This window comes from Delphinapterus leucas, chromosome 19 (genome assembly GCF_059928025.1).
Source record: "Delphinapterus leucas isolate spDelLeu-1000000601 "Yukka" chromosome 19, BTC_Dleu_Yukka2, whole genome shotgun sequence".
NCBI classification, from domain to species: Eukaryota; Metazoa; Chordata; class Mammalia; order Artiodactyla; family Monodontidae; genus Delphinapterus; species Delphinapterus leucas.
This window is the reverse complement of record NC_143147.1, coordinates 42260776-42288604: the sequence shown is the minus strand read 5'-3', so window position 1 is coordinate 42288604 and position 27829 is coordinate 42260776. Positions and strand designations below refer to the sequence as shown.

Below are 27829 nucleotides of genomic sequence, written 5' to 3'. Positions count from 1 at the left end.
CCCTGGGGCAGGACTAGGCTGTGCCTGTCAACTGGACTCAACTGGCCTGGTCCTTAGCTGGGAAGGGTCTGAGTCCTTTGCCTCAAAGCAGAGCCCTTTGAAGCTAAAATCTAAAATGTGAGTGAGTGAGCCAGCCAGTGTGCATGTGAGGGCAAGGCTGGGGTGGCCCCTGGCTGAGTTCGGGGCCTGAATCAGAGTGGCCCTAGGAAAATGTGGCTACTTGGGTGACTTGTAGGCTATGAGAAGGTGCTGTGTCTGTGTGTGAGGACGTGGGTGCCTGCGTGGGTGCCACACAGGTATCTGAGGGAGTGGGAACGTACAGGAAGGAAAACCTTTGGTTCAGGAAGCCTCTACCTGACTGCTGTCTGAGGGAATGGGTTTGGGCAGATGAGTGACCAGGGGCCTGAGAGGCTGCTCAGCCGAAGGCCCTCTCTGCCACTGTGGAGCCCTGGGAACCCAGGCCCTGCCCTCCTGGGCTGACTCTCCTCTCCTCCCTACCCAGAAGGTGTCCTGGCTGCCCTGGGCCAAGAGTGAGCCTGGACCCCAGTTATTAGGAAGAGACGAAAAAGACCTAGGCTTCAGGCTCCAGGGTCCACTGGAGCCCAGCAGGAGGAGGCACTGGGGGTGCAGCTGGGGCAATGCTGAGAGGGCGGTCCTTCCCCCAGACCTACTCGTCACACAGCCCCACACCCAGGGCAGGAGGACCTGGAACCGCACACGAACCCTCCCAGGTCCAGACCCAGAGGGAGGAGGCGAGGGTCCTGCCCGCGCTATTCTCCCTCCTCCAGCTCAGGAGGGGGCGGGGTCCACGTGCACCAGGGCGGCCTCCCAGCAGTGCCCGAAGCACCCTCCACCGCCACCCGCGGCTCAGCTCCAGGGCTGCCGGGTCTCAGGCGCGTGTGGACATGGGCATATGACTCGCGTGTGCTGTGCCCACAGGAGATGCTGCAGGATAAGGGCCTGTCGGAGAGCGAGGAGGCCTTCCGGGCCCCGGGCTCGGTGCTCGGCGAGGCCAGCGCCGCCAACGCCGCCAACGCCCCCGAGCCCGCGCTGGCCGCGCCGGGCCTCAGCGGAGCCGCGCTTGGCAGCCCCCCGGGCCCCGGCGCCGACATCGCCACCGCTGCCGCCGCCGAGCAGGTAGGGCCGGGCCGGGCAGGCCGTCGGGTGGAGGTCGGGCGTCGGTTTGTCTGCAGGGCCGCCAGTGTCTGTCAACCGCCCCGCTGCGGGCAGGACTGTCTGCCTGTTCGCGCTCCCCTGGGCAGGGCTCGCCTTCTGCCCTTCGTCCTTCCTCCACCTCGAGCCCTTGAGGCTGCTCTGAGACAGGCCGGGGAGGGGAGCCCGCGGCGGAGCGAGCCCAGGAAAACAGTCCAGCTCCGACGACCCTGAGAGGGCGGGGACAAAAGCCTGGGACCAGGCGGGGTGAATAGCCCCTGGCCGGGTGCTTGCGGGAGCCGCCACCGAGCTCCGAGGCCGAGGGGACACCACCGTGACCATGTGCACGCCCTCTGCCTGTGTGGATCTGCAGGAGGTGTTTGCGGGTGCGCGCCTCTGGCCGAGGGTGTGTGTGCCCATCCTGTGTTGGTGTGTCCGCCCGCAAGACTGTGGCTATGTCGGGCCACGTGCAGTGTTTATGTTTGTGTAAGAGTGTGTCATCTACCCTGGCACGGTCGGTTAGTGTGTCCTCTGCGGGCCCGTCTGTAGATGCAGCTCCGAAGAAGGGGATTTCAGCCACTGATTAAATTTTTAAAAATTCACCAATGGTACAGAATAATTTTTTGAAACGACATCTCGAGGCGTGGGCACCTGGGGCTGGCAGTGTCCTGCATGGTCCCTTGGGTCTGTGTTCCCCTTTCTGATGGCTCCGCATGGAGCCGTGGGCAGGGCGACACAAGTCCCCTCTCTCCCATCCCTAGACTATCGAGAACATCAAGGTGGGCCTGCATGAGAAGGAGCTCTGGAAGAAGTTTCACGAGGCGGGCACCGAGATGATCATCACCAAGGCGGGCAGGTCAGCGCTGGTTTTACTTCGGGGGTGGGGATGACGGATGGGGGCAGTGGGGAGCCCCAGGGGCTCCCTCAGCAGTCCTCTCGGTCTTCAGCCCAGGGGGCGACTGGAGTCCCCTTCGCCATTCTGGCCTTAGCTCCAAGTCCCGCCACAGCATCAGAACTGACCTCGGAAGCCCGCAGGGGGCTACATCACAATCGAGAGGCACGGGATGGAGGGAGGGGCGGGGCAGTGATATGCAAATGAAACGCAAACAGGGTCGCGTTGCTGGAGGTCCCCACTCCAGCACTTTTGGCCCCTGGGGGGCTGCTTTGTCCTCCTCCTTTTGGGGAGCTGCTGGGTTTCTCAGGATTGTATTGACTGGGGACCCGGAGATGCCCCTCAACAGACTGAGGAAAGGGTAATGGGACCATGTTTTCCTATTTCCATTGCTTTTCCCGGGGCAGCTCGAACTCCAAGCCTCTCATCCCACGGGCGCCGCTCCGCCAGTTGCCAGCACCCTCCTCGGCCAAGGGGAAGGCACCGTTGGGCCCTGTGTGTGTGTTGTTCGGGGAGTAGCCCTCGGGTGGCTGCCAGAGAGGGATGATTTATAAAGTGGAACCATCTTTAAAATGTGCTGGTGTCTGTGGGAGAGAGCCTGGAGGAGAGGTAAAGAGGAGGAAGATGCAGAACGGGGCATGATGGAGAGATTCGCTGGGGCGGTGCACCCCGGGTGGGGTTGGAATCGCAAGGAGAGCGGTTACCAGGTGAAGGGAGATGGCTGCAGATGGAGAAGCTGGAAGGTTCAGGTTCAGGTTCAGAAACGTTCTCCCCCCTACTCTGCCTCCTCCACAAACTCACACTGGATTTTGGTTCCCGGGGTACAGTTTAGGTGTGAAAATGTCCCTTTATCTGACAGTGGACCCATAGTTGGGTTTTCTGAGGAATAAGATGGTGACGCTTCAAGGGCCGGGGATGGGGAGTCAGACCTGGTGGGGGGGCAGGCTACCCGTTCCGCTCACCTACTTCCATCTGTGCAACCCTCAGGCCAGGTACTTTAGAGTCTATGCCCTTTCCTCATCTCCATCTGTAAAATAATAGGTTTTTCTTTATACAGTTGCATGTAAAGCCCTTAGCACAGCTCCTGGCACATGTAAGCACACAATAAATGCTAGCGAATACTGTTCATCATAATTAGAGAAATGTCTGGCATTTACTCAGCGTTTTGTTCTACTTTTTAGAGAGCTCTGCTGAGCTGCTTAGGGAATGATGGGTCAGAGGAAACAAAAAGCCGGCAGTTTGCTGGGTCCTTCCAGTCTGCTTACTGAGAGGCCTTGCAAATTTTCCTTTGTTTTGTTGGGGGAGGGGGTCTGGGCACTCGGCTGCCCTCTTGCCTAAGTCAGGGAGGTGGCAGGGCCACCCAGGGCCTCTATCGGGGGAAGGAACAAGGAAATGTCAGGACTGGAGTTTGCTGCATTTTGGGGATGGGGAACCCAGGATGCACTGGGGAACCTGGTGGGGGAACAGTCGTTGAGGACAGTGGGGATCAGGTGTCACAAGGCCTGCCTCTTCCCAGTTGTGTGCACTTGGGCTAGTCCCCAAGCTTCCTGTGGCTCAGAGGTGTCAGGTAAAACAGGATGGTGACTGTCGACCTACCTGCCATCCTTCCTTTTTCAGTTACTCTGAGACTCAAACCAGGGACCTTATGAGCAGTGCTTGGTAAATTGTTGAGTGGATTATAGATGTGAAGAGGGGATTTATTTCTTGTTACTGCTGGGATGTAGAGAAGAAAAGAAGAGAAGGATCCAGAACTTCCATCTTGAGGCAGCAGAAATAACCTTGTCTCTTGAAAATGAACCAGCATGTTCTTTGGGCATGTGTGGCCCCTGCCATTTTAAACAAGGCATTTGTGATTCTCCTCAGTGGGGTTTCCTGCACCTGCATGGGTCCTCCTCCCTCCCTTCCCCAACACACATACGCGAGCGCACACATGCGCGCACACACACACACTTCCAGAGGTGACGGGCTTCAAGCAGGTATTTGTGCCTGATCCTAGTGACAGAAGAGGCACATCCCTAGAGGCTTAGAGGCAGGCCTCAGGGAATGATGATAATAATTTTTAAATGACCATGACGATGTTGGCCCATTAGGGATTCATCGCAGTCCTTCCCTGGCAGAAAGTTATCCTTGCACCAGGTCTAGTCCTTAGGAAAATCACTAGCCTTATCCCCTGCCTGCACGGTTCTCACAGACCCTTTTTCCTCCTGCATAGCTGCCCACTGGCTTCAGAGACAACTTTCACCCCTCTGACCCCGTGTCCCCCTCCTCCCCGCTGCCTCCTTCCCATGGCAGCCTTGGAATGCACTGTGCTTTGCTCGGGCTTGTGGCCCTTCAGCGTCCTGTCCAATGCCTCTCCCTGTCCTCTTCTTTGTGTCTCTACCATCAACTTCCTGGGACACTTCTATTTCTCAGCAGATGGCCTGGACATTTCTCCTGAACCTTGAATCACAGATTCCTAGACCGCTTGAGCTGGAGGAGAACCAAGAGAACATAAACCCAGCCCCTGAGAAGGGAAGGCGTTTGGCCCTTGCCCATAGAAGCAGGGTTAGGCAGCTGCCAGGTCTACACAAGCCGAGCAATGATGCCCCTCCCCCCAGAACAAACCCCTAACTTTGAGAAATTCCCTTGATTGCTTGTTTATGGGGGCCTGCGCAAGGTGGAGTTGTTGCTCTGCCCTAGAGACCCTGGCTGGTTAGGGGCATGATTGCTCTCTGGTTGGCCCGTGGAGGCATGGTGGGGGTGGGGTGGGGGGGGCGGGGGCTGGAGAAAAGGAGCCCGAATGTTCTCAAGCCAGTATGAGTCCTTAGTCACAAGCCTCGGCCTTAAGCCCTTGAAGAGCTGAAGGCCAAAGGAAAGAAGGGTCCCCTTCATTGGATAGCGATTTTGAATTCTCAAACAACTTGAGCTGGTGAATAACATGCCAGCCGCAGTTCAAGCCATCAATTTCTGAATGCTCGGGGTCCCCCGATGTCCGGTATATAATGGGGCCACAGCCTTCCCTAGCCAGTCTCTGTCTCTCTTAGGCCCCTGCACCCAGAGAGTTTATGCCCTTAACTGCAGAGAACAGAGCCCTCTCTGCTTCCTCACATCCCTGCCAAGCTTGATACATGTGAGAAACTGCATTTTCTCCCAAACACAGATAAAAGTGAGCTCTACAAAATTTAAATATAAACCTCCCCAATATGAAAATTTCCTAACCGTCTGACTGCTCTACTCCTAGGTCATGGTTTTGCCACCAGATAAATCTCAGTGCTATCAGCCTTCATAGCCTGTTGAGTTCAATGTTGCTTGTGTTAGTGACAGTGAATTTGTGTTTGAAAAATGAACTACTGATGAGAACTCCTGTTGAACCTGTATTGTTTGTTATTCTGAGGCAAGGATTTGGCCCGGCTTAATCCGGGGCTTCAAAGCCAGTTGCCCTTGCTCTGTATACAGAGCGTCAGAGCCCAGGGGCGTGGGTGATAAGAGAAGTAAGGGTTGAAGACACTGGGAAAGTGGGTTGGGGAGAGAGTGCTTTGATCTCTTTCTAAAGTATTTTCTGAAAGCAAAAGTCTATCAGAAGGAAGTGTCTTCAAAAAAATCTGAGAGAAGCAACTGGCCTTCCAAAACAGCATCCATTCCACACACCCTCTATCCTGCCCCCCACCTCAGGGAAAGTATTTCTTAAAAATGCTTTGAGTGAAGTAGAAAATTCTGTGTGTGTGTAAAGTGGAAATAAATTACATAGCTCTGTCATTGCTCTCAGAAACCATTTGGCCACAAAAGCTTTGGTCTCAGTATAGACGGCACCCCTACCTCCCACCCCCAAACTTAGCCTTAGTTGCTAGGCCCTGGCCTCTTTCCAACACACCCAGAATTCTTCTTTAAGACCCCAAGACACTAGGGATAGAAAATGGATGGGGTTTTCTGTGGACCCCTACCCTTTCCTGCATCCCTTTCCTTTCAAACTCTGGCCTCCACGGGCCTCTGTATGTGTTTATGTACACATATTTATGATATATACACACACATATAATTTTTTAATATCAATGTTATTGAAGTGGAACATTTCTGCAGAAAAGTGAACAAATCTTGATTGTACAGCTCTACAGACTTTCACAAAATGAACACACTGGTGTTAGCACCACCCAGATAAAGAAACAGCACGTTACCGGCCCCCAGAATCCCTCTTGTCTGCCCTCCCAGTCACCGCCTCTCCCCACCTCGAATCCCCTCTCCAGACTTCTCACCCCTTCGATTTGGTTTTGCACCTACATTTCAGGGAAGGCACATATAGCCGCTCCTGGGGTTCCGGATCCCCCTGAGGAAGCCGGGGGTGTGGTGGATTTGGGGTTGGGGGGCTCTGCTAACTGGAGAGAATCTGGTGGGTCCCCTCGGTTCGTTCTTTCCTGCCCCCCACCCCCATGGATTGGTGGGGAGTGAATAGGTCAGCACCTTGAATTTGGCCACCGCTTTGGCCCGGGACCGGGCGCCCCGCGGCTCTCTGAGCCCAGTTGAAACTTACTTGGCCTCTCTCTCAGTGCGTCTTTACGGGTTTGTTGCCAAAATCAAAATGCCCCAAACCCTTGCCCGGCGCCCCGCAAGCCTCCAACACCGAGAAACGTCCAAGGAAGCTTATCTTAGCAGTTCATTCTAAAACCATTTCCGAGTATGAAGTAGATAAGGCCCCACGCCCGCACCCTTTCAGAGCCTGTTTCATGATCAGAGGAGAGACCCCCCCCCGGCTTTCATCTCCTCCCAGGGCCGGCGGGGCCGGCGGCTTGTTTATTCCCTGGCGGAGCAGTTTCCGCGGGGGCCGGGAGCGCCCCAGATGCCTGCGGACCAGGAGTCCGAGGCGGGCGGGGAACCAGAGCCGGGAGAGGGCGCCAGGGCCGCAGAGAGAAGGCACGCAGGGCACGGGGAAGGGGTGCGGAGGGGCGCGCCGAGCAGGGGTCTGGGTGGCTGCCGGGTGTTGAGGACAGGGAGCCAGGGCTTCACGGCCACCAGCGCTGGCCGGTGGCCCGGCTGAGTGGGATACGGGCTGCGCAGTCACTACTTCCCTGCTTGGCCCTCCCTCCCTGTCCCACTGAGGTGTTCACTTCCGCCCCCCCCATAGGTGATGGTTTTCAGGTACATTTTCTTTTGGTCCTAAATCACAGAAGCAATTTACAACTCACTCTATGGTTTCATCTGTTTCAATAGAGAAGACCTTTACAGGGCGGGGTGAGCCCAGAGGAAGCCACAGCTCCCAGTTCAGCTTCCTGAGGCCTGCCCTCCTGGTGAACACTCCCATGCCAGGCCTCTCGGCTCCAACCTTGGACCCTCTGGAACCAAGGGCAGATGCCCTCAGCTTGGGCAGGAGGCCTGCAAGGCTGGAGGAGTGTGTGCTTCAGCTGCACACATAGCCTTTCCCGCACACCAGGCAGGACCTTCATCCTCTGGAGCCCGCTAGGTGGGGAAATGATAGTGCCCAGGGTCCCCACTGGGTGTGTTCTCCATGGCCCAGAAGGAGCCACCAAACTGGATGCTAACAGAGACGGAGATACCTGTCTCCATGAAGGCAGCGGTGCTCACCTGGCCAGCTCAGGCCAGCTCAGTCTGGAACAGAGGACTTTTGAGCTCCCCATTCAAACCACAGATCTCATCGTCCCTCCTGATTTCTGAGGGCAGTTGCCCTAGGAAGAGGGAAAGGCAGGGCAGTGGCTAGGAGACACCTTCCTTCCCTGCCCCAACTTCCTTAAAACCTCCTGGAGGCTGTTATCCGTCAGGAATCTGGTCCACGGTCAGCTTCCAGGAGAGGCCAAATCACGGGACACCAGCCCCATGCCTTGGGAGGCCGAGGACAGGCTCCTTGCCAGCCTTCTCAAAAGCACTAGTCATGTCCGCCTGGCCTCCTGAGCTGCTGAGGTGAAGTACGGTAGGGGGTAGAAGGGCAAGGGCAGGACCCCGTACCCCGCTCTCAGCCTAGGTTATGAAGACCGTTGAAGTGGCAGCGAGCAGTTTTCTCCTGGCCCCCTTTGTGGACGCTGGCTGAGGGGAGCGGGGGGAAGCTGTGCCTGCCCTCTGCTGTCGCCACCTGGAGTGATTATAGGAGAAGCAGGCTGAGTGCAGGGCACTGGTACCAGGCCAACCCTAAGCCCAGCCAGGGCTGCCCCACTCTGTGGCTGTTTCTGTGGCAGTTACAAAATGATAGCCTGCAGGGGACGGGGTTCTTGGCCTTCCCCCGGGGAGGCGGGAGCTGAGCTAACTGCTGCCTCCCTCTCCTTCAGCCCGAGGCCACCTGGAGAGAGGCTGGGCCAGGAAGGGGGTGGTGCAGGCTCCAGCTGTGCCCCAGGGCCGGCTGGGCAGGGGGCTGGTAAGCAGGAGGCAGCATTGGGTTCCTGGGGAGGGGGTTGGGTGGACATTTGAAAACGCTTTCAATTGACATCTGAGACAAATTCTTCCACACGGTTTATGAGTCCCTAGACTTGCCGCTAGAACTGCCCTCCTCTCTCCAGGCGCACACGCGCGCACTCCACCGTGTACGCAAGCACATGTGCTCGTGCACACGCATGGTCACACAGCTCCCGCACCCCTGGCCCGCCGCAGCACTCATGGGCCTGCCCTCCAGCGAGAGAGGGTGCACGGGCTGGGGCACCCTCCACCTCAGGGTCCTGGCCTGGGCTTGCTGTAGGGTCTGCCACCTTGTGGGGGCCTGGATCCCTCTGGAAGCCCTGCTCTGTCAAGGTAAGCTGGTTCCCTGTCGACAAAATGGGGGACTCCAATCACCTGTTTGAGGTGTTTAGGACAGCTTCTCCTGAGGGTTCCCGTGCTGTCTCTCAGCTTCATGAGAGCCGGAGGACCCCCTGATGGCTTTCCCAGAGCTGCTTGGGCTTCTACCAGCTCGGGGGATTTGGCTCCCAGTGGCCTTAGTGTCTTCAGTTAGGTTTGGCTTCTGCCTCTCTCTTGGGGACATCTTTGGGGGAGATCAGCTAGGAGGGGGTGGGAGCATCTGAGGACGACTGAGGAAGTTCCCCTCTGAGGAAGTCCGGTGTCAGGGACCTGGTGACCAGGGGAGGGTACCCCACGGGTATGGGTACATGCTGTTGTATGCTTGGTGTGCTGAGGTCTGAGGAAGCTCTTCTCTAGAATGTTTCCTGAGCCTCAGGGTCCTGGACAGTTTCATCATGGGCTGCAGGACCTGGAAAACTTTCTGCTTTTTTGCTGACTCCATTTTCATAGAGGTAGGTCATACCACTGGTCTGCGGAGGAAGGAGTGCAGTGGGGGTCAGTGGTAAGAGCTGTAAGTGGACTCATTTAATCCACACAGCAACCTATGAGATTGGTAGTCCCATTTTAGAGATGAGGAAACCAAGGCATAGAGAGATCCAAGCAAGCTGGCCAAGGCAGCATGCTGTGTCAGTGATGGGGCCAGGCTGTGGACCATGGCAGGGAGGTTCTAGAATCCGTGCTCTACTCCTCAGGGCTCCTAGACTGACTTTCCCCGACACCCAGTTAGTGCGCACAGGCCCAGGCAAGGCATTCACAGGGATAAACACCTCTGCTAAACACACAGGAGGCATCCAGAGAGCGAGCAGCACTCCTGCTCTGCTACGAGTTGGTTTGAGGCCTGGGGGTTTCCATAGAGACATGACCCAGAGTAGGCATCTCATTGATCATGGAAGCAGCTGACAGGGACTTCCAGGTCTTCTGCTCTGGGCCCCTGTAATGCCCCCTCACCCCCACCCCAGAACTTTCGTTGTGTATGGATGACAGACAGGAGGGAAATTAAGGCAGCCTGGTTGGTGTTGAGATCCTCTCTCACATCCTGACCAGAGTCTCTGTGCTTTAGCTGCTCACAGCCACAGACTGACAACTGCAGGGGCTCAGAGGGAGCAGCTTGTGCAGCCCTTTCCTCGTAGAGGGGAAGGCTGACCACGGAGGGAAGCAACTTACCCAAGGTCACAAAGCTCTGACCAGTGCCGAGACCTCTTGCTAAAGGGGCAGTGCCTCTTAAGGCCTTCTGTCCCCTCGCCCACTCTGTGCCACCTCTCCTGGTGCTCTGTCCACGCCTCTGCGTCATCTCTCGGCTTCCCCCAGGAGGATGTTCCCCAGCTACAAGGTAAAAGTCACAGGCATGAACCCCAAGACCAAGTACATCCTGCTGATCGACATCGTCCCTGCGGATGACCACCGCTACAAGTTCTGTGACAACAAATGGTAAGAACCCGGGACCCTCACATCACCCGCCTTCCCACTCGCACACCCATCCCCATCTGACGTTTGGCCCAGGGACTTACCAGTTAGTCCCAGTGATTGGCCAGATCCGCAGCCTTGGGCGCCGGGCCTGCTGAGGCTACAGGGTCATCAAATGTTCGCACACCTGCTGCTGGTGGGGCAGGGGCTGCGGCTGAAAATGAGCTGCAGTGTTTGGGCTTTTGGTGGATTTCAAGGGTCTGTGCTCTCCCCACAGCTGTGGACGAACAGGGTGGGTGCCTGTGCTTTGGGATGACAGATGAGCCCCAGCACTGGGCAGGTTTAGGCTCTAGCAGTGCTGTGCTCAGGGAGGGGGGCAGAAGATGGAAGCCACTTTCCTTGGGGCCTTTGGTATTCCATAGTTGGGGCCCAGTTACCTGGGCTGTGGCATCTCTCTCCTGTTCCTCCACTCATTTGCTCTTTGGCCGCAGAGCCTTCCCTCTTATGCTGTGCCCCCCATCCAGAGAGAGCAGTCAGGTTGAAGGACGAAACCAAGCTGGGACTGGGTGAAAAAACGCTGGGCTGCTTTTCCTGAGGCCATCCCGTTAGTACCCTGTCTGCCCCCAGAGCCCAGGACAGCGCCCAGGGAGAGAGAGGGATGAATGAATCCACAGTCCGGGACGTGGGCTCAGCGGTGGATGAGTAATAGGGCTGCAGAGCCTGGAGCCGGGAGGCCAGATTCGGTGGTCAGGTCCTGCCAAGGGCTTGTCTCTGTTCTGTCTCTGGGCTGGAACAGCACTCAGAGCAGCTTCTGGCTCAGGGGACAGCTACCAGTTCGTTTCTTATGTTTGTTTTGGGGGCAAGCAATTTGAAAATTGTCTACATCTTCTGAGAAGCTACCTCCAAACTTATAACATTTAAAAATTGTAAATATAACACATACATGAAAGTGCCTAAATCTCCCCACAGCATACTTGTGATTAGCCCCATTCCTTCAAGTAAATCATCACATGTCTCTGTAATCTCACTTTCTCTTTCTTATTGCAGTGAAATACAGGAGGTTCAGAAACGCTCTCCCTCCCCAGCACTCTTTCCTCTGTCCCTCCCTCTTACCCCCAAAGCCCTAAATTGACAGTCTGATAGGACCATCGGTGATTTGTCTCTCAGGTCTCTGGGGATTTGCTCTCAGAGGGGACAGAGAATCTGGGCTCCCCCAGGCTGCAGGGCAATCAACTGCTCTGGCTTCTCCGTGCTCTGTTGGCAGGATGGTGGCAGGGAAGGCTGAGCCGGCCATGCCCGGAAGGCTCTACGTTCACCCGGATTCTCCTGCCACTGGGGCCCACTGGATGCGGCAGCTGGTCTCCTTCCAGAAGCTGAAGCTGACAAACAACCACCTGGACCCCTTCGGCCATGTAAGCATGGGACTGCCTGGCCTTGAGGGCGAGTCCTGGGGCAGTGTTGGGGATGGGCCGGTCCGGGGATCTGGGCTCTGGGCTCTGGAGAAGCCATTCTCGGGATCCAGCTCCAGGCCGGTTTGTGGAAGGAGCACAGGGTCTGAGTCCCACAGCAGAACATCCTTCCCCTAGCACTTACTGGCTGGGTAACTTTGGGCAAGTCTCTTAGCCTTTTTGCGCCTTGGTTTCCTTGTCTAGAGCACGGAGATGACCATGTGAGAATTAAATGAGAGATTACGCATGAGGTACTTTGTACCTAAGAGGCTCCAAATAAATGGCAACAACGACGATGATGGACCAAATCTCAGCTTCAGTTTCCCCAAATCTGGCCTTGCTGGAGCCTAAGACAAGTAAACCTTCTTGAGAAAGAGTCACTGATGGGTTCCGAAGCCTGTCTCTGGCGTGTACCGTCTGCCTGGCCCGGCAGCCACCTGCCCTGGAAGGGAAGGCCTCGCTCTGGCTCCTGTGTCAGCGCCTTCCTGGCCTTGCCCGGGACCTGGCTGTCACAAGAGAGGTTCTGGAGCCCCAGGGATCCTGCCGCTGATGCCCCATCCAGGCTGCTGAAGCTCATTCTTTCCCCCGTCTGTCCCTGGCAGGCCCACAAAAGCTTTTTATGTGGAAATTTTTAGCTCAAGTGTGTGGCAAACAGAAGCCTAGGGACCTGGTGTCATCTGCCAGGGAGCAGGCCTCGCCCCTCTAGGCTACCCATGGTTACCCTGGAAATGCAGGGCGTGGTGTGGTGGAGCGGGTGCTGTCGAGGCTCCTAGATGCAGTTGCCCCGGCTGCACCCATAACACTCATACTGTCCATGTGGATGGTGGTGGGGGAAGCAGGGGTGGGCGCTGTGCAGGCGTGTGCCTCTTTTGTGCCTCAGTTCTATTTCTGGGGAGCTGTGTGCAAATCAGAATTCTGTGAATCATAGTTCCTTATGGAAAGTGCCAGTGATGCTTCATTTCTGATTGATTGGTGTGTAACTGGCAAGCAGCTCTCAGTTCTCATTTTCTCAGAGTCTGTTCAGTTCTCTTCTGGGTCACTGGTGATCTATAAACCAGCAATTAGGAGAATGCTTCATTAACATAATAAACTCCTGACTTATCTGTTTTGCGAGCGGCATGGGCTTCCCCGTGCAGGGCAGGCAGATGCCGTTGGGTGTGTGACAGAGACCTGCAGGTGTGCATGGTGACGTGTACTCATGTAGCCCCAGCCTCTCCCAGGGGGCAGAGACAAGCCACCATCCAATGGGAAGGGTCAGCCAAGCCCCCACCTCTCAGAGCACAGGGTCTTTTAACCGAGGGCCAGAGGGGCCTCCCATTCTGGCCAAGACTTTGCTCCTGGTCAGCTCCTACCTGGCCTCCTCTGCTTGGCCAGGCTGTGGGATCAACCTCAAAAGGTTAGCGAGGGCCTCGATGGTGGGAAGTGGGAAGCCACATCTCTGCCCATGATTGCACACACACGCAGACCCCAGGGGACAGACCACTGGGGTGAACACAGAGCTTGGCGGAAGCTGGATCTTTGGGTAAGTGACCAGAAGTACCCAGGGAATCGAAGCTCTGGAGAATTTTGGATGCACAGCTTGCTATCATGGTTCCCAGCTGCAGGGATGCCTCTGAAGACTCCTCCACCTCCCTGGGCCCCTGCAGAATGTGGCAGGGGAGAGAGTCAGGTGGTTGAAAAGCTGGGATTTTTAGGAATCAGGAGACCTGGCCTTCATAGCCCAGCAGTAGGTTTCCCAGCCTGCCTTGTGTCTGGTGGCTCTACTGGAGTCCATAAGAGGTTTGCAATAACCCTGCATGTAGTCTTGAGTCTGGGCCAGTGGGGCTGCTTGTTGGGCTCGTGACATTGGAGGTGCCCCTGGCTACACTCGCCGTGCCTGCCTGGGGCTCTCCTCTCCTCGGCAGGAGGGACGTTCCCCATACTAACTCAGCTTCCTGCCTGGAGGGTTTGGGTGCAGAGCATCTTCCTTCTCCCCATCCCCGAATTTATCCAGCATTTGCAGTCTATTGGTTACAACACCCTTTGTGGGGTGGCAGGGCTCAGGGAGATGAGGTGCTTGTCTCAGGAGCTGGGAGTAAAGAAGCAGAGTGTGGACCCCCGCCTTCTGATGCCTAGTCCCGCGCTCCTTTGGCTTCTCCACCTGTCTTCCCGTACCCAGGGCTTGAGCTGTCAGGTCTTCAGCAATTTGGAGCATCACTGGAGAGGGAGCAGCCTTTGACCATGCAGGCAAGGGCTGTGGAGAATGAGCTAACTTCCTCGACATGTCAAGGCAAAGTGGCCCATTTGAACCTTGGCTTTCTGCTCCTTGGTCTGTGCCACCTGGAGTGGTGAGCTCTCCCAGTCGCCCTTCTTGGTGCAGGAGCCTGGGAAAGAGCCATCTTCTACTGAGAACTTGCCCCAGACAAGTCCTTCTGCACAGCTCACCTCCACACTTGCAATTTTTCTTAAAAGCTTCCAGACCTCAGGGAACTTTCTCCAGCCAAATGGACTGTGGACTTTCCCCTTGGGTCTCACAGTATCTCAGAGATTTTAGCAGCTGTCTCCCATTTACAGACTTCCCCCAGGAGAAGGGCCCAGAGTCCAGGAACCCCTCTGGCCACAGGGCCACATGCTCTGAAAAGACAGGGTTGGCTTCTGACTAGAAAACTCCTGTGGGTTTTTGCTGTGAGTCCAGGAAAGCCCTCTGTTCTTGAGGGGTGGGTTCAGGGTGTGACCCCTGGGTTCTGGGTGTAAGCCTAGGGGCAGAGGACGGGCAGGCGGAAGGGGCAGAAAGGATCAGGGGGCTGGGGCCGGGCTGGGCTGCTCCAGTTCAGCTCCACTGCTGTGGCTCCACTGGCTACAGAGGACGCCTGCCATCCTCCCCTCCTACTTGCCAACCCCTCCTACCCCTAGCAGGGTCCTGTGCCAGGTGACCACGTGATGGGAAGAGAAGCTGCTTCGGGAAATTGAAGAGGGCCTCACTGGGGTGGGGCCTGGGTCCTGCAGCGGGACATGGAGGTGGCTGGCACGTGGGTCTTACTTTTCTCCTGACCTGGAGGCAGGGAGGGGATGGCTGCAGTGAGGGGTGTGTGTGTGTGTGTGTGTGTGTGTGTGTGTGTGTGAAGGGGAATGGCCGTCTTCACCACCTCTTGTGTCTCAGGACTCCCAGATTGCCGAGGTAGAAGGTTAGCTTTTTTTTTTTTTTTTTTTGCGGTACGCGGGCCTCTCACTGTTGCGACCTCTCCCCTTGCAGAGCCCAGGCTCCGGACGCACAGGCTCAGCGGCCATGGCTCACAGGCCCAGCCGCTCCGCGGCATGTGGGATCTTCCCGGACCGGGGCATGAACCCGTGTCCCCTGCATCGGCAGGCGGACCCCCAACCACTGCGCCACCAGGGAAGCCTGAAGATTAGCTTTTGATTTTGGGCATAGTAGGTCTCACTGTTCCAGAGGCAAAATTAGCCCCGGACTGGGGGTGTGGGCTCCCAGGCCACAAAGTGGCATATGCACCATCCCCTCAGTGTGTTTCCTTCTCCAGCCACAGGCCTCTTAGCCTAGTTCGTTACTGCTGAGCCTTGGAATCCAAGCTCAAATGCCACATCTTCAGGGAGACAGTTCAGGGTCCCCATTATATGCTCTCAGAGCACCATGCACCTTTCTGTCCAAGTACTTACCACAGTTATAATTTTATACTTATTTGTCAAATTTGTTTTTGAATAGGAAATACATTCACATGGTTTAAAAATCAATCAATGAATAAATAAAACACGTCTGCAATGAGACATTTCCGTCCCCTGGTTCCCCATCCACCTAGTTTTTTCCAGCTCTGGCCACAGGTAACCATTGTTACTAATTTCTTCTCAGTGTTTCTTTTTTGCACATGCAGACAGAATACAGAGTCTCAAATCCCTTCTTTTCCACACAAAAGGTAACATGCTGTAAACACTTTGCACCTTGCTTTGTAAACTTAGTGTATCATGGAGATCATTCCAGTCACGTAGAGCTGCCTCATTCCTTTTCTTACAGCTGTATAGAATTTCATCACGTGATCGTTCCATTAATTATGTAGCCAGTCCTTATTGAAGGAATTAGATGTTTTCCTATATTTGCTCTTTTGATTAAACTTGTACATATGTCATTTTATACCTATGGCAAGTATTGTTTCTGATAAATTGCCCGTTCAAGGGGTGCTTGGATTTGCAATTTGTAATTCTGCCCTCCACTGGAGTCCCAGTGATGTGTATTCCCACCATCACTGTAGCCTCACGAACATGGTGGGAGAGAAAGGTTTGGATCTTTGCCAGTTTGATGGGTGAAATATAGATGTCAGTTTTAGTTTCAATTTATATTTCCTTTATTATGAGTGAGATTAAGCATTTTTGTGTGTGTGTGTGTGTGTGTGGTAAGTGGGCCTCTCACTGCTGTGGCCTCTCCCATTGCGGAGCACAGGCTCCGGACGCGCAGGCTCAGCGGCCATGGCTCACGGGCCCAGCCGCTCCGCGGCATGTGGGATCCTCCCGGACTGGGGCACGAACCCGCGTCCCCTGCATCGGCAGGCGGACTCCCAACCACTGCGCCACCAGGGAAGCTCCTAAGCATCTTTTTTATATGTATCTCCTCTTCGGTCCTTATCCTTTGCTCGTTTTTCTCTTAGATTTTTTTTTTCAATCACCTATCCATTCTAGGAGCTTTTATAAATTAGGAAGATTTCGCTCCTACTCTGGGATGTCGAATTGCTTATATGTTTTCCCCGTTTGTCACTTGTCTTTTGGTTTGGCCTATAGCGGTATTCCTACACAGAAGTTTTTGATTGAATGTGTTGGTCTTTTCTCTGTGGGTTCTGGATTTTGAGTAATTGAAAGCCCCTCTCCACTCTTTACTTATAAGGGAGTTTGCTTGTGTTTTCTTCTAGTATTTTACAGAATTATTATTACACTTTAACCATTGATCCTTTTGGAATTTATTCTGGCATTCTATATGAGGTGTGAATCCAACTTTTTTTTTTTTTTTCTAGAGAGCTATCCAGTGGTTCCCAACACCAATAACTGACTAGTCCCCTTCCCTCTCTGGTTTAGGATGCCTTATTTCTGTACACTAAATCCCCTTCTGAATCTGTGTCTGTTCGTGTGCCAGTGCCTTAACTGTTGAGACTTCATAATAGGTTTTAGTGTCTGGCAGGCTTGGTCCCCCTGCATTGCTCTTTTTTTTCAGAGTTTTCTTGGCTGGTCTTGTCTATTTTTTTATATGAGCTTTAGAATCAGCTTGTAGTGTTGAGAAAGAAACTTGCTTGTATTTTTATTAGAATCACTTTAAATTATAAATTTACTTAGGGAGGATTGATAGGGATGCCTTTGTCTTTGTTGAAGTCTGATTTTTGTCCTTCAAAGGCGTATTCAGGTTTTCTTCCCGAGGTCCTACACATTTGCTGCGAGCTGTTTCATCTTGTTTGTTACTATTGTCAATGCAGTTTGGGGTCCACCACTTTTTCTCACCACTGATTTTTGCTTGATTTTTGGACTGCCGTGTGACTTCCCCGCTGGACGGTAAACCGTGAGGTTTTCCATCACCACTGTGTCCTGGTGCCTGGCAGTGCGAGTGGTGGTGAGCAGTGAGTGAGTGAGCCTGCTGACGGGGGGATTATTTAGACAGAGAAGGCACTTCCTCCGCTGGAGGCTGATGTCCCCCCAAAGCATATGCCAGCCAGCAGGGACCCAGAACCATTGGTCTCCCTCTTTTCCTCCCACGTTTGCTGAGCCCTGACAATGCGCCACGCCTTGCCGGGCGCTCTGGGACATAGACCACCCGTCCGGCTCCAGACTGGGCTTCACCCCCCCAGCCACATGGGTGCAGGTGCAGGTACGAGCGAAGGCTCAGAGAGCAGTGATGCCGGCTCTGCTTCCCATCGCTGTCTGAGGTGGGGCAGATGCCTTCGCCCGCTTGAGCCTCAGTTCCTTGCCTGTTAAAATGGGGCTAATAAGGATACCTCCTTTACAGGGATGTTGTAAAGGTCAGTTGTGTGATGTGTGTAGAATACTCATCGCAGGCCCTGGCACAGAGGCTGTGTTCAGTCAACGCTGGCTGTCATTGCTGCGACTGGGAGAGAAGGTGGGAAGGCTGCTGCCCTGGGCGTGAGGCCTCAGGCCTGTCTGGCCCAGGCCTCTTGAATCGGCTGATGGGTTGTCCGACTCAGTTCTAGTCTAGATATTCTTCGGGCCAATCTTTGGGTCTCTCCGGTCTTAGTTTTGTTGCGTTTTTTTCTTTTTTCTCTAAATTGCAGATCCTATCTCTTCCCTAAACCTCTTTACAGGGCTGGAGGGGGTAAGAAGGATGATGGAGAAGGTCGTCTTAGAAAGTAAAAATGTGATGCAGGAGAAAATTTGGTTTTAATATTTGACAAACGGACATTAGCCCCACTTGTCGTGTGGCTAGCATCCAGATACGCTGTGCCCTACCATGGGCGACAGGGCCTGGTGCATCCTCATCCCCCGAGGTGTTTGGTTGAAACCTTATCCTTAATTACCAAGCTTGTTGTTGAGAGCAGTGTGTGCTGTCTCAAGGGCCATCTGGAATCTTCCCGGATTCAATCTCCAGCCAGCTGTGTGTCCTTGGGCAAGTCACGTTCCCACTACCCGCCTCCTGCTCCCCGTCTTTACGATTAGGAGGTGAACTAGAATGATCTCGACGGTCTGTCCCTCCATGCCCTGATGTGCTGGGATTCCAACACAGATAAATCTGGGCCTCATTAGCCAAGCACGCTATGGCGATCTCTTGAGGAGATGGATGTTTGGCGCTATCACAATTGTGAAAATAGAACAGGCCTCTGACTTGTAGCCAGAACATAATGAATCCCATTTCTGTAGAACAGTGATGACGACGGGACCAGCCATGTAGTGGGGTTTTTCTGGCGTGGCTGGCCTATCTGACCCAACATCCTCTGCTAGAAATATGGATGTGAGATTCTGGCTAAACAGTTTAACGCGGCGCCTGAGGAACTTCCGAGTAAAGCCAGGCGCGAGTCACTGAGGTAGCTTCCCATTCTCCCAGGCCGTCGGGACCGACGCTGTACTTTGTGTCTGCATTGGTTCAATGGGTGGGACTTTCTTCCACACACCTGTCCAAGTTCCAGACTGTCAGAGGCGGGAGGGGTGTCTGGGACCACTTAGTCGAAGGCCTCACTTTACAGATGGGGGACCCCGATGACTGGAGGGGGAGAGCTTGCTCAGGACTTGCAGCTGGTGGGCAGAGATCCATAGACGCTTCCGGGCCTCGCTTGGCTTCTCTGTGGCTGGGACTGGACTCCCCAGTGGCCCCTACCTGCCCTTGCAAGTCTGGCAGTTACTCTCTTCCCAGATTTCCCTGCCAGCCTGTCTGGTTCCCTCTCCTAGAAGGTGTGTTTGGCAATCTCTCCACCCTTGTCATCCAGGGCCTTGTCTGATAGGCTAAGGATTCGGCCTTTATCCCAGGGGGCAAGAGGGAGCCATCACAGGTGTCAAAGGTGGCATCATGAACTTAAGATATTTACGGAGCCCTAAATACTGGCAGGAGTTTGGCGACCAGCGGACAAGGGAGGCAAGAGGAAGAAATACAAAGGGCCCTGCTCTCAAGCAATGTACAGTCTTCCTGGATGAGCCAGAAGGTTCTAAGCAAGGGAGTGACCTGATCTGATGTGTAGCAGGTGAAATGGAGAGGAAGTAGTTGGAGGCAGGGAGGGGGCTGCCACAGAGCCCAGTGAGAGGCGGCGGGGCCTGAGCCAGGGCTGCGCAGGGGGAATGGAGGAGCCTTTGTTTTACAGGTGGAGTCACAGGCCTTGGTCACTGATTGGACCTGGAGGTGGGTGACAGTGAGGGGGAGGGGACTGATGATGCCCAGGGCTCTGGCTGGACTGTCACAGCCTGTGACTGCCCAGCTGGCAGAGGAACAGGGTGGGTGCTGCTGTTTGTCCCAAGGTGTCCTTAAGGGACGGCACAGCCTTACTGCATGGTGACTGCAACCTCTCCTTTGGGTTCTGTCCTCCCGTTGTCTGTGTTCTCCCCTTGGGCGCCCCCCACCCCCTGCCAGGAGAGCTGGACTGATGCAGGGTTAGCCCTGCATGTCAGGGGGCTGGAGCGTGTGAGTGATCATGGAAGGATTGTCTGTGCACATGTTTGATCACTATTTTTGACCTGAAAAGTGCCTTAGAGGTTATCCTGTCTCTAGTGAGCAAAGAAAGACAAGGGAGGAGGGGACAGAGAGTTCGTGGTCATGGCCCAGGTCTTTCTCCTCCCATATCCTGGTCTCGCACTTACTTGTTCCTGTTTTGAAGTAAAGGAGCCTGGAGGTACAAAAGGTATAAAAGATATGGCCCTTTCTCTTGAGGAGTTATAATTTAATTGAAGGGCCAAGAAGAAATGGGAAGCCGCTAGGAAGCAGCACAACAGCCAAGTAGACAATGCATGGAAAGGAAGTTTCATGAACTGGGAGTTCAGAGCAGGCTTTAGTAGTGTGGGAAGGCTTCCTGGAAGAGTTGGGCCTTGAGACGATAGGCCTAGAAGGTGAGGGAGAATGGGAAAGGGAGATCAAGGCAGCAGAGGGAACTGCCTGCGCAAAGGTGCAGAGGTGGGAATCTGGCATCTAGGCTACCTCCCGGGTAGTCAGGTGCTGGGTCTTCTGGGCACTGGGGTCCTTTGTGGGCTCCTGCAGCGTGGGTACAGTGCAGGGTGACAGAGTAACCTAAAGGGTCTGGGAGGTGTTTCCCAACCCCCAGCCCCTCTCCCGAGGGGCCCCTTCCCAGGCTCCTGGAATACGAAGTCCGTTGAGGCCTCCCCGGGCAGGACTTGTGCCCTGAGGTTTGCTTGGTAGGCTCCCAGCTGGGCAGTGGGTCCCCAGCTGCAGGATGGGATTTGGGATTTGGGGAGCTCTGTACTTGCCCCAAGAGGGTCCAGAGGTTTGTCACTGAGGTCTGAGTGAGGAGTGGCCTGTGCAGAAGAGCTAGTTTCTGCTGGACAGAGCTGCCCAGCCAAACCGAGGAGCCCAGGGAACGTCAGAGCCTACAGCCCAGCTCCTGGGCTACCCACGCCCTTGGCTGAGCCTCTCCCTGGGCTGCCTCTGTCCCCAGGGTGTGAGGAGAGCAGAACCTCGCCAGGCGAAGGCTTCAGCCCAGACTTGCCACGGAAGGGCCTGGCTTGGGCCCCTTGCTTGGCACTCTGGTCACTCAGGGGTTAAATGTTTCACCAAGCCTCAGCCCCAGGCGTGGCCCCTGGGAACCTGGAAGGGTAGGAGTCAGCAGAGACAGCCCAAGGGAGGGGCACTCCCTGCGGAGAGAAAGGAGCTCAGAGGGGACCAGCCTCACCCAGCCAGGACAGGAGCCAAAGGGTTAACAAAAGTAGCGGTGCTGATAAAATGCCCCAAACGCCTGGTCCTACCTCCAGTGGGAAGGGCGTCTGGTAAATGTCAACGATAAAAAATACATTTTAATGGCACGTGATGCTGCGCTACCGTGGGGCACAGCCAAATGGAGTGGGTTTGGGGCCACAACTACCGTGTGTTTCTCCCAGGGCTCTGGGCCAAGTCTCCTGGGCTCTTCGCCTTTTGCCCCAGGCATCCTCAAGGGCTGGGGGTGCCTGGGGCCTCTGGGCTTCCTCCTACCTTGGTACCTTGAACTCTAGTCCCTGATGGCACTCCCCTCCTGGCTGAGAGCTGCCTGGGACAAGTCTGAAGGCACAGTGCCTCTGGGTGTCCCCAGTGTCCCCTCAGCAGGCCTCTGTGAATGAAGAAAGGAGTGCCCCGAGGGAACAGGTCGGAGGGCACCATTTTCCTCAGCATCCCCCCTCCCCCATCTTGCAAACCCTGGGCTGTGAAGCTGCTTTTGTTGCTGACAAATGTGAGAGGAGGGGCTGAGCGCCCACCGCTGACAACTCTCCAGAAAGGCAGGTCCCTAATAAGTGGGGAGGGGTGAGCAGGGGAAGAAGAGCTGGATAGGACAGGGGGAGGCCCGGGGAAGAGTCAGCCTGCCGGGCTGCAACCTGAGGCTCAGAGAAGTCGAGGGACTTGCCTGAGGTCACACAGTGAGTCAGTGGCACCTGGACTTTCGCCTACAACTCAGAATTCCACCAACTGCACTGTGCTGAGTTCATTGGGGGCTTTTAAATGGTTATGTCCCCATTTCCACACTGAAGGGTCTGTAGCATCTGGGAGGTCCTGGGACCAGGAGTTGGTGCTGGAGCAGAGAGTCCAAGTGGGGCCAGGGGCCTGGTTCTTCAACCTTCAAGGGAGGTTTGGACCTTTCTGGGCTCAGCCCCTGTGGTCAGGCCCTGGAACCCGGGTGTTTAGGACAAGGAAAGCCAGCCCCAGGCCAGCTGAATGAGACCGAAGACAAGAGGGTGGGGACCCGGAGCTCAGAAGAGACCCTTCTCTTCCAGATCATCCTCAACTCCATGCACAAGTACCAGCCGCGGCTACACATCGTGAAGGCTGACGAGAACAATGCTTTTGGCTCCAAAAACACAGCTTTCTGCACCCACGTGTTCCCAGAAACTTCCTTCATCTCTGTGACCTCCTACCAGAATCACAAGGTACAGCACCACCACAGAGGCAGGAAGTGAAGCCCCGATGCAGCAGGGCTGAGGCAGGCAGGGCAGGCGCCTCAGGAACCTGCTAAGCCCTGCAGAGCAGTGAGAAATGGAGTGATGTGCAGGAAAGGAGACCAGATTCCTGAACCCCCAGCACAAAGTAACTGTGGTCTCTGTGCTGGGGATGGACAGAGTTGGCAACTGTAAAGACCGGGAGCGTGGAGCTTGCCCTGTGGCTCAGTGCTGGGCCCTTTCGTTCTACAGTCTTCTTCTCCCGGGTGGGATTCTGCACCTGCAGAGAGAAGGGGATGGAACAGGGAGAGGAGCCCTGGGGCACAGCCAGCTGTGTGGGAGCAGGTGACTGAGCCATCTGGAGGCCCTTCCCAGGCAGCGGTCACAGGGTCCTGGCATGTCCTGGCCCACCTTCCACCCCAGGCCGACCACCCCAAACTGCCTCCCGATCCCCTCCCGGGCCACTCTCCCCTGCCCCCGCCTTTGCCCACGCCATCCTTCTCAGAAGGCTTTCACATCTGCACAGTGGGACTGGCCAGATCAGGGGAAGGATCTTAGGCAGAAAAGTGACAGAGTCAGGTTTGCATTTAGAAGAGTCACGCAGAACCTGATGTGGCATTTGCACTGGAGGGGGATGATGTGCAGGCGAAGCTGCTACAGGCCGCCGGGAGAGGATGATGAGGGGCTGAATTGAGGTAGCACAGCGGGCGGGAGAGCGGGAGACAGAACCAGAGGTTCTGCTGCAAGTGGAAGGGATAGGAGCCGGCCACGTGAAGGGCAAGGCCAAGGAGGCCTCAGCAAGACGCAACTTCCCCAGACACTGCCGGGGGTTCCGAATGTGCCTGGGGTCGGGGAGGAGGGCCAGAGGCCAGCCCAGTCCTCTCCCCGCAGTGACTCTACCGTGTATCCTGTCCTGACAGATCACACAGCTGAAAATTGAGAACAACCCTTTTGCCAAGGGGTTCCGGGGCAGTGACGACAGTGACCTGCGCGTGGCCCGGCTGCAGAGGTGGGGCTGCTCCGGCCTGGGGGTGGGGCGGGTGGACCGGGTGGCCCGGGTTCAAGCACAGGGACTCCGTAACCCTCAAGGTATCTCCACTCCCTTCCCGTGTCCCGCTGACTGTCCTCCCCTCTCCTCCAGCAAAGAATATCCCGTGATCTCCAAAAGCATCATGAGGCAGAGGCTCGTCTCCACCCAGCTGGCATCCAAGCCTGACGTCAGCCCCCTGCATGGGGCTCACCAGGCGCTCCAGCACTACCAGTACGAGAACGGGGCTCACATGCAGTTCGCTGCGGCTGAGCCCCAGGACCTTCCCCTCAACACCTTCCCAGCCCAGAGGGACTCCAGCCTCTTCTATCACTGCCTGAAAAGACGAGGTACCTCTCTCCTGGTCTAGAAGCCCTGGAGGGTCGGGGGGTGACACTCTCCCCACAGACACTCCCCACTGCACATGTGATCATGCATGGGTGCACACACACACACACACACACACACACACACACACACACACCTGGTTATTGTGTGGCCTGGGAGAGCGAGCCTGAAGCGTTGGGGACCGTGGCCAGGCTCAGTACAGGGATACGCTTCTTGCTTTCCACGCAGCCCTCCGAACCCTCACAGGCAGCTTGCGGCCTTGGTGTCCCCAGACACCGGTACCCCTCCCTGGCCCCAGGTGCTGCTTTCAGCGGGGTGGGCAGAGGACACGAGTCAGCCAGGCTCTGTCTCTAGGTGTGGGAGGAGGTGGAAGCGTCACAATCCCGAGGTTTCCACTTAGGGAGGCGACCTCCATCCTAACACAGGGAGTCCCCAGCACAGGCTCCCCACCGCATCACACCAGATCTGCAAAGGCTTCTTGAAAGTGGCAGGGAGCTGTTGTGGATGCAGACCGGGGACCAGGAAGACAGGCAACAGACTTGTCCGTGCTGGCTTCTTTGTGAGGAAGAGGAGCCCTGAGCCGAGAACCAGATGTGCTCTGGTGCCAGGTCTCGATTTTTCCCTCTATAAAATATGAATGATCAGTGTTATTACACCAGAAGTCCTCACAGGGCCACTGAATTGTCTTGGGAATGAGTTTGGGGACTTTTGCTTGCAATCCAGAATGTTCTCTCAGCCCAGCTCCTAGGGACCAGCCAGGCAGGCCCCTGAGTACCCACCACACCAGGTCTAGTAGAACGAGTGACCTAGAGCAGGGGCTGGCAAACTGCGGCCTCTGGACCAAATCTGGCCTGCTGTCTGTTTTCGTTCAGCCTGTGAGTCATACAAAATGGTTTTTACATTTTAAATAGTTGAAAAAAGTCAAGACTCTTTCATGATACATGAACATTATATGAAATTCAAAGTTTGGTATCCATAAATAAAGTCTTATTGGAACACAGCCAAACACATTTATTTACCTACTGTCTGTGGCCTCTTTCCTGCTGAGAATCCCTAGAGAAAACAGAAGGAGGGAGACCAAGACAAGCGACCCGACAAGTGTTCTTGAATTCGTTGAGTGGGCTGTCGCCCAAGTCCTCAGGCCTGGGTCATCCCTGTATCCCAGGGGAGCCCGTGCTCGTCCAGAGACTCAAGCCCTCATGCTCAAGGATGTTGAAAGACACACATCCGTGGTTTGGAGCAGTTAATGTCACGTTTCCTGAGACACAGTATTAGCTTAGCCTTAAAAGTACTAGTCACCTTTTACTTATTAACAGCTCCATTTCTTAATTGTGTAAACGCTGTTATGTTGGAATCTGTGTAATTACAATCTGATGGGACTTCTTTGAACACATGTAGGGTTTACTTCCTCCTCTAAAAGCAATAGGAGCGTGCCTGTGAGTAGCTTTGTCTTGCTAAAGCCTTCCTGGGAGTGGAGGATTGAGGCCGAAGCATCGAGGCTTTACTTTTCTGGCTAATTCAGGCAGATGTAGCCTCCGGGCCCGGTTTGGGCTGGCAGTGGCTTGCACTTTCCTTGGCCAGGGTGGGCCTAGCCTAAGAGCGCCAGTGCACATTGAGGCCTCTTACCATCCCCAAGAGTCAGGGTGGCAAAGGATCAAAGCTATACACTGCCTGGCTAAACACATCACTTAGTGTCCAGTGATGCAGTGTGCCCCGTGGCCTTTGAGCATGGTCCATGATCGGACCACTTCTTGGCTGCGGCCGCCTTTGAAAAGCTGTAGCTGATTAAAATGGTTCTGGGAGTGCCGTGGTAGCGTGGGGCAGTGGGGGCCCTGAATGACAAGGATGGGCTGTCCTAGCGTCCAGCGGGGGTATTCGGGGCCCTGGGCTGGCGGAAATGGCTCTTCCTGAGGTTTCTTTGTCTTCCGGCAGACAGCGCCCGCCACCTGGACTTACCCTGCAAAAGATCTTATCTGGAAGCTCCCACTGCAGTGGGGGAGGATCATTATTTCCGGTCTCCCCCTCCCTACGACCAACAGATGCTGAGCCCCTCCTACTGCAGTGAGGTGACCCCACGAGAAGCCTGCATGTACTCAGGTTCAGGGACCGAGATCGCCGGTGTGTCCGGGGTGGACGACTTGCCCCCGCCCCCACTGAGCTGTAACATGTGGACGTCAGTGTCGCCGTACACGAGCTACAGCGTTCAGACCGTGGAGACTGTGCCTTACCAGTCCTTCCCCACGCACTTCACCGCCACCACTATGATGCCCCGGCTGCCCGCCATCTCGGCTCCGAGCTCCCAGCCACCCGGAAGTGCCCACTTCAGCGTCTACAATCAGCTCTCACAGTCTCAGGTCCGAGAGCGAGAGCGGGGGCCCGGCGCCTCCTTCCCGAGGGAGCGCGGCTTCCCTGGCACCGGCACCGCGTGCGAGCGGAAGCCGCCCTCGCCGCACCTGAATGCTGCCAACGAGTTTCTCTACTCGCAGAGCTTCTCCTTATCCCGGGAAGCCTCCTTACAGTATCATTCAGGAATGGGGACTGTCGAGAACTGGACTGACGGATGACTCTCAGGGCCCGCCCACAGCCCCAGTACCGGGTTGACCCAGCATTAACCTCTGAGGGTGGCGTGCACTACCAAGAAACACAGGAAGGTATCATAAAGGGTGGGGTGTGAGTGCGCGTGAGCGTTTCTTTGGAGGGCATCTATCTTCTGACATAAGACTGAGGCCATGACAAAGGAAAAAACACACTATCTCGGAAGTGATTTTGGCTGCAGGACCTGGATCCACTGTTATCTGATATCTCTTGACATGCCCATGGGTGGGATGGGAGTGGAGAGTTCAGGTGGTGAGGTCTCTCCCGCAGGGGAAGTCGGGGTGGGAGGGGTCTCTGCACATCTTAAGAGCCCTGGCCTTGCAAGGGAGCTGAGAATCTTGTTTTGGGAGCAGGAGGCCCATTCCTTTGGCTTCCGGAGATTCTGTGAGACCACGTGACAGGTGGGCTCAGCTAAGCCACGAAGCCCTTCTGGGAGAGGAGCGCTGACTGCTCAGTTAGTGGCCCGGAAATTGATCCCCGGAGCTCTGAGGTCTGAGGGACAATTTTTAGAGAGTCATGGGCTAAGTGCCACCTGATGGGTATTAAAACATTGCTTTTTCCTTCAAGAGGGAAAACACAACCAGTAGCATCTCTGGCATCATTCAGGTTTTCTTATAACGTACAAAGCCCTTCCCCCTCCGTCCCCAGTATACAGCCCCTCACCCTCTCTGGTGCACAAGACTCACCTCTCAGGCCCCATCTGCGTCCTACGACTGGCCAGTAGGAAGCACACTTGACCTGGCAGTGTCCCCAGGAGACCACACTGGAGCTGCTGCCCAGCAGCTCTAGAGCCCGTTCTGCTCCCAGAAAATCCTCGCCTCTGGAGCAAGAAAGCCCAACAGAAATAAAAATGAGAATTCAGAAGACATTCATTTCTTCCAGTGAATTCAGCCAGTGAGCTCAGAGGAGCAAGGATAATTCTTCTCCAGGGAGGTGGATCTCGTCCTCAGCTCAGCTCTTTAGCATTGAAAGTCACCAGACCGTCCCTGTGGCTGGTGTGAACTCTGTAATCAAATTTGGGAAATCACTAAACTCTTTGCATGCTGAATAGCTATTTATATATTATATAAATAAATAAATAAAATAAAATATATAAATATATATATCTCACAAATGCAGGCCACATGTCCAATTCAGCTTTGCTTTTTTACAAATGAATAAACTTAATAAAATGAACGTTGGAGAGGGTGTTTGGAAAGACATCTATTTAAATCTTTATTACACATTTGATGTTAAAAACAAAGAATGGTTTAGATAAAACATACAAATAATTATATATAAACACACACACACTACAGATTACACTTTATTAGAAGACACATTAGCTAACGGGATATGGAACTTCAAGTGTTTTGTTATATAGCATGGACATTTTATTTTACATATCAGAACATAAAGCCATTTTACAACTGTGAAGTGTGTGGATGCTCTTTACTCCTGACTTGTCATTTCCTGGCTCAGCAATGGTCTCTGCTTTCCCTTTGCTCATATATTTTCTCAAGGGCCAGGTGGAGCCCTTAGTGCCTCTGCGCATTTGTTCCATGGAGCCTCTGAGCTCAGAGTGAAGTCATTTAGGACCAACGGAGCAACTGTACCTTTGATCTCATGCTACTCCCCAGACGATGGACCTGGATTCCAGGGCCCACAAAGACCCCAGACGGGCAGGGCAGACAGTAC

General features: G+C 54.9%; 1 protein-coding gene across 1 annotated transcript; it reads left to right on the top strand.

Annotated features, from left to right (window-relative positions):
- The first annotated feature begins 849 nt into the window (after window positions 1-849).
- On the top strand, window positions 850-26121 carry TBX4 (T-box transcription factor 4). The gene is made up of 8 exons (XM_022552661.2): window positions 850-1137; window positions 1914-2008; window positions 10103-10222; window positions 11463-11610; window positions 22021-22173; window positions 23103-23191; window positions 23324-23559; window positions 25490-26121. The coding sequence occupies exons 1-8, from the start codon at window positions 943-945 to the stop codon at window positions 26119-26121; spliced, it is 1668 nt and encodes a 555-aa protein (XP_022408369.1). The 5' UTR covers window positions 850-942.
- Window positions 26122-27829: the final 1708 nt, after the last annotated feature.

Coding starts and splice junctions, on each gene's coding strand:
- TBX4 (XM_022552661.2), top strand. CDS start 943: ATGCTGCAGGATAAGGGCCTGTCGGAGAGCGAGGAGGCCTTCCGGGCC. Junction 1,138..1,913: donor CCGCTGCCGCCGCCGAGCAG/GTAGGGCCGGGC, acceptor TCCCATCCCTAG/ACTATCGAGAACATCAAGGT. Junction 11,611..22,020: donor ACCTGGACCCCTTCGGCCAT/GTAAGCATGGGA, acceptor CTTCTCTTCCAG/ATCATCCTCAACTCCATGCA.